General features: G+C 45.4%; 1 protein-coding gene across 1 annotated transcript in view; it reads left to right on the top strand.

Annotated features, from left to right (window-relative positions):
• The first annotated feature begins 332 nt into the window (after positions 1 to 332).
• MCTP1 (multiple C2 and transmembrane domain containing 1) overlaps positions 333 to 12,869 on the top strand; it is a 257,037-nt gene continuing 244,500 nt past the window's right edge. The window contains exon 1 of the mRNA XM_086770666.1: positions 333 to 890. Within this exon, the coding sequence (XP_086626792.1) occupies positions 333 to 890 (558 nt within the window). The remainder of the gene's footprint in view (positions 891 to 12,869) is intronic.

The raw sequence follows: 12,869 nt of genomic DNA, 5'->3' as shown, positions 1-12,869 counted from the left end.
GGGCTGCGCGCCACCCGCCCCCACCGCGGGTCCGCCCGGGGCGGGGGGCTCACGGCGGCAAACTTTCCGCCTGGCAGGGCCAGGGAGGGGGGGGGTCGTCCTTTCTTTCACTTCCACGGCGCGGCCCCTGCCCCAGCGCCAGCCCCGGGCTCTCTCGGCCGCGCCGCGCTGAGCGGGGGGCGGCGCGGCGGGGCCCCGCGCTCGTCCCCGCCGGCGGACGCCGCTCCGGCCCGCCCCGCACGGGAGTGAAGGCGCGGGGCTCCAGCGGGCTCTGCTGCTGTTGCTCCGGCAGCCGCCGCCACCGCCGCAGCAGCAGCAGGAGGAGGAGGAAGATGGAGCCGAGTAAGGAGAAGCCCAGCGAGCCCGAGCCGGCGGTGTCCTTCCAGGCCCGGCTGTGGAAGAACCTACAGCTGGGGGGCAAGGGCCGGAGCGGCGGCGGGCGGGCGGCAACCGAGCGCCGCACTGCGGAGCCCCCCGCCCCGCCGCCGCCGGCCAGCGGGAAGGGGGACCTGCCGCCCGGCGCCAAGTGGAGCGGCTTCAAGCGGCGGAGGCAAGTGCTGGACCGCGTCTTCTCCTCCTCCCAGCCCAACCTCTGCTGCTCGGCCGCCGAGCCGGTGGAGCCGGGCGGCGAGTCCGGGTCCGCCCTGCGCCGCCTGCGGGAGCACCTGCTCCCCCAGGGCAAGGGGCCGCCGCCAGCCCGCCGGGAGGACCCCGCCGCCGGCGATGAGGGGGCCAAGGGCGGGAAGGAGGGGCGCCGGCCTGGGGCGCACCTGTCCCACCAGAAGAGCTCCTCGCTGCCCAGCACCGCCTGCCTGGAGCAACTGCTGCAGGGCTCGCCCACCGCCGGCAGGAGGAAGGAGCAGCGGCCGGAGGACGGCGACGGCAGCGCGGTGAGTGTCGGGCCCCCCGCTGGGTTGCGCTAGCGGGCAGCGCCGGCGGCCCGAGGCGGGCGGGGGGGCCGGCCGGGGGAAAGATAGGGCGAGGCGGGAAGGTGGGCCCCGGGGAGGGGAGGCGGGAAGGCGGCGCTGAGGACGCGGGGGTGAGGTGAGCGGACAGGCGGCGAGGTGGGAGGCGGCCGCGCTGGTGCGGAGCGCCCTTGGCCGTCGGGGAACATCGGCCTGGGGGCCGCCCGGTGTCCCGCGGTGCTGCTCCGGCGCCGCTGCCCCCGCCGCGGGGCTCGGCTCGGCTCCCCGCGGGGCGGTGGCGGTCTCCGTCCGCCCTCCCTCACCCGGGTCATGACAGGCGGTGTCGGAGGCCGTGCCCTCGGCGCGGTGCTCGTACTCCGGAGCAGGAGCCATCGCCGACCCTCCCTGTATAAACCGTACAGAGAACGGCGGGCCCAGGGCTGTCGGGACTTGTCCCGTGCCCAGGGCTCCAACCAAAGTTGGGGTGCTGTTCCCAGAGCCACCCTGCGCCTCTAGGAGAGCCCCTCACTGCTGGTTTCTCTCTTCGAGGCTTTTGTTCAGGTAACCCCCGATTTTTCCTTGCCTGGTTATCCAAATTTGAACCGTTATTTCTTTTAATTCCAGCAGGGCACCCCAGCAACGACCACTAGTACAGATTTAATAGACGGTAGAGAATCAATGGGCAGAACGTACCAGGCACCATCACACGCAGCCGTCGGTTCGGGCTGATGGAACAGTCATTCCCTCGTCGCCGGGGGAAGGTGGTGTACAAAGCCGTAGCTCTTCCGACTGTCAGTTTTGAAATTAAGTGGTGAGGCTAGTGTTGATAGGGGCTGCTGAATTTTGGAATAAATTTCCTGCAAGAAAAGTGCAAAACATATGAGTCATTCTGGAGTTTGTGTCTAAGCAGTCATCCACTTTTTGCAGGAGTAGTTGACTAATACATGTTATAACATATTGTATTCTGTCATAATTAGGGAGAAATGAGTACATGAAGTCAAAGGCATGCTCTGCCTGTTTGCTGTCAAAAAGAAGCTGTATGAATATATTTGGCTTCTATCAGGGCAACGGAACCTGTAGCCATGGTCTAGCAGAGAGCAGCAGTGGTTCTTTGAGGACTTCCAAGTGTCCCTTGAGGTCAGCGGGACTTCCCTGCCCCTCTGCAGAGGTCAGCCCTCATCTTTACAAACATGGGACTTAGACCTAACTTGATGTCTGAGTCCCACAGGGCTGTTTTGGAGATAACTTGAAGCTACTGTGGTTATCCCTTGTGTAAATCATGTTTGTCAATGTTTAGGTCGTTGCCTCTTTACGTGAGATTATTTTGATAGGCATTTACAAAGTTCGTATTTCCCTTCAATACTCAGTCCCTTTCTGCCCCCACCCCTGGTGCACAAAAACATATTGCACATTTTAAGTATGGATATTCTTCTGTTTTAAAAACTGCTACATTAGCAATTAATAAATAAGGAAATGTGGAGTTTTTTTCAGTGCTGTTTTGCTGTTGTGTTCAGCAAGGAAACAGCACATTTATTTACAAAACATGTCAATTGTTACTTAGCTGTGAGGGGATTACTCTTGTTTTGAACAAGGTACAGTCATAACATTTGGAAAGAATACTGCTAATCAAAACAAAGTGGTACCCAAGCTTTCTAACACTTGTCTTTAATTAGCAGGATTATGGCCAATTCCTCCAAGCAGTTTCTAGTATTAGCTTGGGCTGTGCCTGCATACCAAACCTGCTATTTTTGATATTAAATAAAGCTTGTTATATCCCTTGCATGTTGGTAGAGTTTGCAGAGCTGCTGCTCATGATGTTTGTTTCACAGGGATGATTTGAAATAGCTGTTCTGCTATTCCGTAATCAGCATGTCCTCTGCCCTTTTAATCTCTAGAGATATAATCTCGCTCAGATTATGAAATCTAATTTAATTTACCAGTTTAATCGAGCTATGGAGTAGTTGGGGAAACAAGACTCAGACTATAAAGTGCTGTTGGACTGTCTTCTGTTGCATCTGATACCCTGCAGTGGTCTTGTTACAGAGTGAGGAACTTCCGCTGTGACCGGCTGCAGTTTCCAGTCCAATGTATTTCAGGAGTCAAGTCTTGCACGCTTACTTGCTGTGCCCCCACGCCAGTGAGGTCCCTGCCTAACTTCAGTCATGGTGTTTACACACCTCTGAGGACTTGGGATGAGAAGGCTGGTAACATGAGTTTGGAATAACTTGCATTTTTCAAATCCAAGTTTTACTTACAGGAGCACAGACTTTGAGAGGTGTGCGAATTTTTATTGCCCAGCAGCCATACATGTCCAAAGATGAAAAAAAAAAATCTAATAACTAATAGAATCACAAAAATAAGATGAAATCATCTGAGAGTAAAACAATACTAGAATTACAGTTTCTTTAAAATTTTAAATTTGATTGAAGTAGAGGGGCAAGCAAATGCAAATGCTAGTGCCTCTTTCGGATCAATACGGTTTAATTTTTTAGCAAATCTGTACCCAAGAAGTCCTACTAGGATTTTAAGGGAGATGGCAGGGAAAAATAAAATCCCATAAGAAGTCAAATTTCCTGGGCTTTTAAGCTGAAATAATAGCATTGTCATCAGTGAGAAGCAGCACCAGTTGGTGTGGTGGATGGGAAGACTTACAATGTAAGTTGCTATACTCTGTCTGTATTTAATCTTGGAATGTGCTTTTTGGCGTAGTCAAAGCATTTAAAACTAATTTGAACTAATTAAAATGTGGTATAGTGATATTGCATTGGACGTGGGCAACCTGGCAGAGGCCCGTTTTCTCAGCGTTGAGTAAAGCTGTCGCAGTGAATAGGGTTAGTGCCTTGGTTTGAGTAAAGGTGCACACCTAGGAACGGAGTCTTATGCAAAGAATAACCCTCACATTTGAGCACAAAATATTGGTCTAGTTCTCCCCCAAAGGCTGAATACTTCTCAGAGCTGTCCTTGAATAGTTTTGGGGAGAGAAGGGCATCATATCTACTATATTTGTTGGCTGGAAACTTAGGTTCCTTTTAAAGGGCAGCCAAAGTGTAAATATGGTTTATTAGGACAAAGAAATAAACACGCATGGAATTAACCATCATCCTTCCAGCTTCCAAAGGCTGTATGGCAGGTCTGCCTGGCCAAACCTTTCCTAGCCCTGGACGTGGCATCCAGTCACCTTCGTACAGCTGAGAGCTGTGGGATGTGTGCTGTGCTCTTGAGGGAGCCCAGGGCAGTGGAAGCCTCTCAGAGTGTTCCGTGGGCTGGAGATGACGACAGCCCTCCAAGGGTTCCCTGCTCTGCAGGGCTTCCGGTGCCTGAGCGTGCTACCGTGCCCCAAGGCAGTGCGGCAAGGGATTTTCCACTTGCCCCTTATAGTTTGCATCACGTTGCCGGTGGGAGCTTGGATTTATCCAGCAGTGCCTTTCTCCGGAGATGTAGCTTTGCATAGAAAGCTTTATGCCACTGGCGGTTTGTCATAATCACGTCATGAAAACCAGGAGGGCTGAAATATCACGGTTTCTTGAAGATTTGCAGTAATAAAGAACCTACAAGTGTTTCATCATCTTAATCAGAACGTGGGTGTGGGCGTATGTCATCTTGAATCAGCAGTGGACATGAAGAGGGCTTAGGCAGGGCCTTCCTGACCCAAGGGGAGTCCAGGCTGCAGCTTGGCCGCCGCAGCGAGAACTCCTGTGGACATGTTTCCCTGGAGGGTTTCTTGCAAGATAATGATTTGTTAGCAACAAACTTTGACTTTAAAAAGTATGTCCAGGTGATCCGTTAAGCTGAAAGAGCAGGCAGGTTCATCTCTGCATCTCTCCCCGTCTTTCTCCGGTTTTGTGGTTGCGTGGGCAAACTGGAGATGTGAGAGGGCTCTGGTGTTACTGCAGGGGAAAGAGGGGGGGAAGGCTAAGGCTGCCGCTCAGCCTCTAGATACATAGCCGTAGGAAATGAAGCTTCATTAGCTTTGCTGCGGATAGAGCTATTTGCATAATTAATAAGGCATCCTTCAGACCTACGTTTGTGGGTCTTCAGGGTCAGAGATTGGATAACAGTGGTCTAGATGACATAACACAGCGTGAAGCAAGAGAGAGGTGAGACAATGAGAAAAATGGAAGACACGTATCCAGCCAGAGGATCTCTCCCATTCTCCCAGTAACGTGTAAGTTTTGCTAAATAAAGCTGGTGTGAGAGAATGAGCTGTGTGGCAGATGAGAGGGACCTGCAGAAAAGGGGGAGTTCAGTGGGCTGGGCTGTAAGAGGAGAGGTTGCACTTTCAGGGCAAGGAGCATGGTGCTGTAATGAGATGTCTGGGCAGGAGAAAGGGAAGAGTAGTGATGAAACAGGAGCAGAGGCAGAGCTGTGAGGAATCCTGAAGAGAAGAGAGGAGAATTTTGAACGCAATGTGGAGGGGGATGCAGAGCCAATGAAAACCTGAGTGGCACATCATCCACGTTTCTCTGCCTGTACCAGAATAAATCTGTACCTGGCTTGGAGCCACTGAAGTCGGTGAAGTTACACAAGGGAAAAATTTGGCTTGTTTATTCTAATTGGTGTATGTCACAGGTCACATTTCAGTCATTGATCCAGCCAATGAAGGCAAAAGAACAAAAGACAAAAGAAAAGGCAGAAAATGTCAGTGAAGAGCTACGCAGATAGTGTCACCCAAGAGAATCGTAATTGCTACTTCAGATTTCTAAGAAACTGCACTGGGAAGGATGAAGGTGGTGAGGAAAACCAAACACTTCTGTCAAGGGTTACCTTTCCCTGAGGTAATGTCAATACAAAACAAGAAGAGTTGAAGGGAGCTAATTTGCCTAAGTATTTGGAACGTGATTTGAGGGCAGCAGCATTCTGAGAATAAGAGGGCGAAATTTTAGAAAACAGGAGAAAGCTAGCTTTTGGAGATGTGGGCACTGAGACAGAGGGAGTCAGTTGAGTAAATGTTTAGGCTGGGTCAGAAGAGCCTGGAGCCTGTTAACAGAAATTACGCAGAAATAGCAATAGCGAGCAGGAGTAAAAAGCTCTTGCTAACGTTCATTTCTTTTAAAGACATCTGTTGCGGTATCTCAAGGCTATTTGTTTCGCTGAGAGTTTAATTAGACACCTGATTTTATCAAGGGATGTTCTGCATTGCCCTGTCTTGTCACTGCATTAATTTCTGATAAAAGGTTTATCTTCCAGCAGCTTGAGGTGCATTAATCTCTTATGCTTTGTCAGCGTCTGTCAGCTTGCAGTGTATTAATACAGTGTGTATGTTACAGGAAAATCAAGAGATGGCACAACAGAATTGTATTTAATTGTATCTTGAATAACCTCTGCTTAATTAACTACAGAATCTCTCCAGAGTTTTCAAAGTGAGCTGCATAATTTTTCAGAATTGGCCAGTTTGTATTTATCCTCGTGTGAAATACTTAGATATTTTAAAGTGAACTAGTAGCAACTGTTGATTTACTGTTTGTCCATGACCTCATTTAAGCTTTACTTACTTTTTTTTTTTTTTTCTGCTTTTACTGCTCATGTGCAAAGGTGTTCATAGTGTTGTTCCAGACCTGGGATCTTTTACCCCGTGTGCAGTGTGCCAACCTTACACACAGAGCAGAGGTATTTATTTACTTAACTTCCGTGCAGAGATGGGTGCTAGGTGGTAAATCCACAAAGCTAACACACCTGGTTACCATTGCATTACATATTTATACAGTTTATATAGCGGTTCTGCCTTTCTGTCACAGTGACCTAACTAGAATTGGTTAGTGCTTTTCTTACGTTAGTTTAAAGATATAATACTTCCTAAATTTACCAGGCATGCTTGGTGAGTAGGGGTCTTTATCTGAGGAGGGGGCGATTTTAGCAATAGAGGTGTGGTTTTCATATTATGATTAGAGAGTTCAGTTTGAGGACTCCAATTAGTGGGATTTTGTTGACCATTCACAATCTTTATCGATGTTCTGCACCTGGAAGGATATACGTCCCCTTAGTTTAATAAATGTTTTCATGCTCCGGATCCCTCCTTTTCTGTTTGGGCTTCTTCAGCAGGTCTGCTCTCCTTGAGCTTGTCCTGCAGTTTCTTTGTTCTGGCAAATTTACAGCATCATCTCGCTCTGTCAGGGCCATGCCTGCTGTGTTACTCCTCGCTTATCTTGGTTTTCCCTTTGCCATGCCAATCCTTGCTGACTTCGTGCTCCTTCGACAATCATCCAGCTTTCAGCACTTTCTGGGGCAAGATATTTCTTTTTTATCAGTCTCAGTTTCTCTTCCAGGTAGAGTCGTTAGCAGGGTATGCATTCTTTATACAAATAACTTGGCTTGCTCAAACCAGATTCTGTTTCACAAAATATTCATTGTCCTTGCCTAATGGAAAATTTCGTAAAAACTCATTAATGTAAATTTCATGAAAATTTCATTAATGTATATTAGTAATAAAAGAACTGTATTGAAAATAATTAATGGGTGGTGGACGGGAAATGCAACAGTCCTCGCACTGAGGGAGTTAAAAAATGCTTATTTTCTACCCAGTGACTCCACTGTGAAGCGATTAACTTTCAGTGTAGGAAATCTAGCTGGATTTTGGGTGACTGTGTCAAAACTCTGGTACTTCAGTGTACTTCAGGTGCGTATTTCGTAACACACTGACTTGTGTTGGACTTTTTAAATGTAAGAAAGACAAACATAGTTAAAGCATTAAACATTTTTCCAAGAAGTGCTGAAAAGTGTTCTTTCCCTCTTGTTGAAATGTTGCAATTTCTGCAGATTACGAAAATTATTAGGCATACCAGTAAGACTTATCATCAGTTACTTCGTTGTTGCAAAGAGAAGTACTTTTCAGTGTTTTAAAAAATATGACTGAAACAGTTTTAACGCTGCCAGTATGTCATTCAGTGCCCAACTCCGTAGGTAGTTCTAATTTAACTGTTTTGTCCTCAGTGTCATTTTTTTTTTTTCCTATTGTGTTGCTGGTGTTCAGCAACACAGCTGAGAACTTTGCATTGGTCTGAAGACTTTGCTCAATGTAACTGTCTCTCCAGAAAAACAAAGCCAATTTAGTCAATTGTTTAACTGCTCTTGTAGCCACTGGCACTGTTAAGATGCTCTATAAAACTCAGTATCAAAACAGTTTTTGAAATGCTGCAGTGTTCAAACTTTTGCTCTCCTCCCTCCCTCGTATTCTGGGGATGTTCTGCAACTATTTCTTGAGGAAATCATATTCTAGAATGAGTCATGCAATGTGATATCAGGCAGATTAGATTTTTTTTTTTTGGAGAAAGGCTGAGTGCTATTTACATAGGGAGGCTGGCTTTAGTCTGAACGCCAGGCGTGCTATGGGTAGGATGCTGTTTGATTTTGATGTATTTGATCTGGTGGCACTCAATTTACTGTCTCTGCCCTGTGTCTGATCAGGTGATCGTGTTAGGCAAAGATGAATAATCCTTTGAAGGCTTGCAGACGTTTGATGAACAAGATAAAATTAATGTGCCTGACAGATTTTTTTGGTGCGATATAGCCAATTAAGCCATTCAGTACCTTGCAGTTAATGAATATCCTTCTTGGTTTCTCACCTTGTGCAAGCTGTTCTGTTTCATATCTCTCATGTAAGAGATGCACGTACTGGTGAGACACTTGTTTGCTGCTTCTGATGTGTGTTATTAAATCAGCAGCTAGACTGCCTGTAGGTAATAATAAATATTTTATGGCGTTAAATTTTAGACAAATACAGAAATCTTCTGTGTAGTGCCAGAGGGGCAAGAAGTCAGATGCTTTTTTGTTGTCTGTGTTTGGTTACGCTGGCTTATGCTGCAGTTCATGTAATTATAAGACAAGAAAACCTATAGCTGTTGGTTTTGTTGGTAGCTGTGAGCCAAGTTCTGTTTCCAAGCTTTTTCTACTCAGTTCTGGAGCCTAGAACAAAGCAGATGGCAGAGGTCACTGGCTGACATGTAGTTTCAGTCTGTGCTGGCTCTCTGTATGCTGCTGGCAGACCCAGTGCGTGGGAAGAAGTTGAGACCTTTTCCAGAAACTAATTCTTGTGCAGGACTTCATTTTCAGCTATGGTAAAGCCCCTCTGCTCTATCCAGAAAACCTGACTACCTCCCAGGAGCTCTTAGATTCTTTTTTGGTTCCCCAAGCTAGAAGATTCTACCTATTCATTTCAGCATTGGTGCAGAGAAACCCATCTGATTCTACCTGACTCTAAATTCTTGGAGTTGGGCAACGAAACTCTTTCCAGCAGGAAAAAGCAAACACTGACTTCCTGCTGCTCTATTTGCTGGGTGAGGAATGATTATCAAATGAAACTTCACGCACAGCAGAGAAAGTCTGAAGTTCTAGGAGGCTTGGTGAAAAGTAGAAAGAGTTATCAAACTCTGCTAATTGAAGGTGAGAAATGGAGCTTCCACTTTTCATTTTGAAGACATCCATGCTCCTACAGTTAAAGGTTTATTGCTCTCTTTGGCACAGACTTTTCATCTTCTGTTTACAGTTTTATTAATTCCATTTTAAAATATTGAATATTATTTACATTATTAGGGTGTTTTGATGTTCTACATTTCTGTAGACAGTATAGCATTAATATGAAAACTGCTTTATGCCACAAGAACTGGCTTCTGCAGTGTGGTTTTCTACTGCATTTTAATGAAAATAACAGTAATGCCATGTGGGAGTCAGCTGCAGTCCAGGAAATGTTTTGTTTTGTGTCCTCCCCCCTCCCCGGCCCCCTCACAGCAGTCAGATGCGTTGATTGCCTGGCTTTCAGACTAAAAAGATAAGGTGGATGGCACATGGTTCTGTGTGGGGAACGCACACAGGCTGTGAGGCTGCACGGGATTTGAGCACGTAGCATCTTGCATATAGGATTCCAGATGATATGTTAGGTGTAAGCGACTTAGGTTTGTTTTGGTAAGCTGAAAGTGAGTTCCTCAGCTTTAGAAAGTTTAAATGTATCAGTCATCTAATCTGGAATATCTGTATTTAATGGATCTCCTACAGAGGTACTGTTTCCTAGTTGCCTAAGGCAGAAGAACTGAGCAACTTCCTTGTTTACAGATGCCTCCTTACGTTAACCAAGACTAGAAAAATTGCATAGGAATTGTCCTAAAAATTGTGTGATAGAAAAAGGTATGTTTGTAGTATCAAGAATTATATCTCCTTCTGCTTTTCCCAGTAGACCCTTTTTAGCACTATGTGAACATGCAAAGCGTTGCCTGTTCTGGTTTCAAATTCTTGCTTGTTTTGCTTTCTAATTTTCCTTAAAACTTGGAATTTTGAGAAAATTCTGTTCCTTTCCTGTGAGTATAAAGTACTAGAAAAACTAGTGTCTAAAATAACAAATACACACAAATGGAGCTTTTCAAGAACATTCAAGGTTTGCCTGTGCCCGCCAAAGGTGATGCATTGAAAAACAGCACCTATCTCAAGCCTTGTTAAATAATTTCAAATGTTTAGAAGCCAGATGTTATCCGCAGCTATACAGTTTTCTGCACTTTCTGCCCATGCTCTGTCGTGCTGTTCCTCCAGACAAAAGTTAACTTCAGGCCTATTTGTAGCAACGTTTTGCATAATACAGGCTGTAATTAGTCACGTATTGCCAGAAGCCTCTGTCAGCTGCAGAATTGCAGGCTAATACGGAATCTGCTTGATCTTGCTAGCTAGTGTTTTTAAATATGCGTATCTTGGCATTGAAGACCTGTCATACTGTAGATCAACCATTTACTAACAAAAATAAAATAAAAAGCATAAAAAAGCATGCTTTGCGATTATTCCTGCTTGTTTCTGCTTATACTTTTGTTTTGCTGTAACGATGATCACACATGACAGAACTCAGGTGGTGGGACATTTTATTATCTAGGAAAGAAACACCAGCACTGCCACTTCAGCGGTTTTTGGCCAGTTACCATATTGCGTGACTCGCCAACAGGATGTACCAGGCCTTTCATCCACGTGCAGGCAAAATACAGTAGTGTATTTTGTTCACTTTTGGTGTTGTAAGGGACGCAAAAGAACAAAAGGTGTTGACATGACTGAACTGCAATTAATTATGGGTTGTTGTGTTTCTAAGCACAGAGATCTTGACATATTTATTTCCTTGACAAATGCTCTGGAGAATCCATACCAAAGTTTTGAGACTTACTCTTTGGAGAGGTCATGACACCCAGGAGAAAAGTGTCCTAGGCAACACACAGAGCATTTTGAAATGAAGCAGTTAAGCGAGACAGAGCTACTCAAAATCTTTGCAAGTCCCTTCCTAAGGAAAAGGCTATCAGTCAGGTGCTTGCTGTGTCACTCTTTTTTTTTCAGCAAAGAAGAATGACTTCATTCTGTTGATTTATTCTGATATGATTGATGTAATGTGTGTTACTTTTACTGCTGATGAGAGCGACGGAGGGAAAAAGGGATGGAGCAGTAGAAGTGGGATTATCCTACCGCTCTTAGGATGCAACAGGAGATGGCTAGTCATGGGCAAGTGCTTCGATTTGTAAGACTGCTGTCAGCTGTTGCTGGGAAATTTGTTTTAGCAAAGCAGGTTTGGTTTGATTTCAGAGTTAGGTGAAAACAGTGTGCATGTGTGTGCATGGATGCATGGAAGGGAGGGAAGTAGGTGAAGTGAGGAGAAGGCACAGAAGCTTTGGTATTAGACAGAAGTCCCTTCTGCGCCGCTCTCTCATTGCCACATGGCTTCATTGGTGTGATAATTTCTGTACTAATGGTTTGTTCGCTAATGGGAGAGGCAAAATAAAGTCCCAAGAGATTTACTGAGTGAATTCCAGCACCTTTTCTGGTAACTTGTTTTCCCGTGTCTTAAGTCAAAGTTCTGGGTGGAAAGGGGGGCCTTCATTGCCCCAGCTCTAATCATCATTAGTGTTTAATCCTGTTTTATAATGGGCCTACTCTGGACCATTTATTTCAAATTTTGTCATCAACTTAATAGTATGGCAACGATAATGCAGTACTTTACAGCATCAGTAGCTCTTCAGTCTTTCTTATATCCGTAACACTCTTATTAACAGTTAGTGTTACAGGTCATGGATTTCCACACGTGCCCTGCAATTTAGTTGCTGGGTAAGGCAGATCTGCAGGTCTCAATTATTGAAAAAGTGCAGACTGCTGGTGCACAAGAGTGTGATGACAGATGGCACAGTGATGACAGATTGCAGGAGGGTTGCACTACTGTGTCACTGTCACATTATGTGGGTACGGCCTTCAGAAGCTGCTGGCCTGTTCCCGTTCCCGGCCCAGAGTCTGCAGGCATGTTGTCCTTCGGAAAGCACTTGGGAAAGGAAACAGGAGATGTTTTCTGTCATTGCAGCTTCCTAGGGCATCCTGGCTAAGGCAGTCATTGTTTGGTTTTTATGAATTCCATCGGGAATAGAGTGGTTTTCAGCTACATATAGTGCATGATGGAGTCAATTTTTCAGCACTTTGAGGTTTGGCAGAAAAAAGGATGAACATCTTTTATTGACTAAATTTGTTAGGAGCAGGGCAGACCTAAAACCCATGAGTTTATTTTTAAAATATGGAAAAGTTTATTACTGTGTGGCTGAAATCTTTGTTGGGCCTAAGACTGAGATATTAGAGACAGAGTAAAACTATTTGATGTTATCCTTCTTCTCAGTACTAAAAATGAAGACTGAGATTTGAGAAGACGGCAATGTGAGCATGCTTTTTTTTTTAACAAACCTTGTTGAAAAGTGAGTTGTTTATGACCAGTACCTGTAAAAACTTGAATTTTTTTGCTGTTCTGTTCTATTCTATTCTATTCTATTCTATTCTATTCTATTCTATTCTATTCTATTCTAAATCTGATTGTTAAAAAGTGGGAAAAATTGCAAAAGCACCAATGACGACAACAAGAAAAAATGGCTCTGTTCTGGTTGTTCAGCAATATCAGGAGCTCTGGTGTTCACTGTGTTTGTTCATCAGAAAAAGAAGCATTTTAATGAAGTTCTCCTCTGAGCCTGTCAGAGGAAT

This window comes from Chlamydotis macqueenii, chromosome Z, assembly GCF_036417535.1.
Source record: "Chlamydotis macqueenii isolate bChlMac1 chromosome Z, bChlMac1.mat, whole genome shotgun sequence".
NCBI lineage: Eukaryota > Metazoa > Chordata > Aves > Otidiformes > Otididae > Chlamydotis > Chlamydotis macqueenii.
The sequence above is the reverse complement of the archived record's forward strand: the minus strand, read 5'-3'. Positions and strand labels throughout refer to the sequence as shown.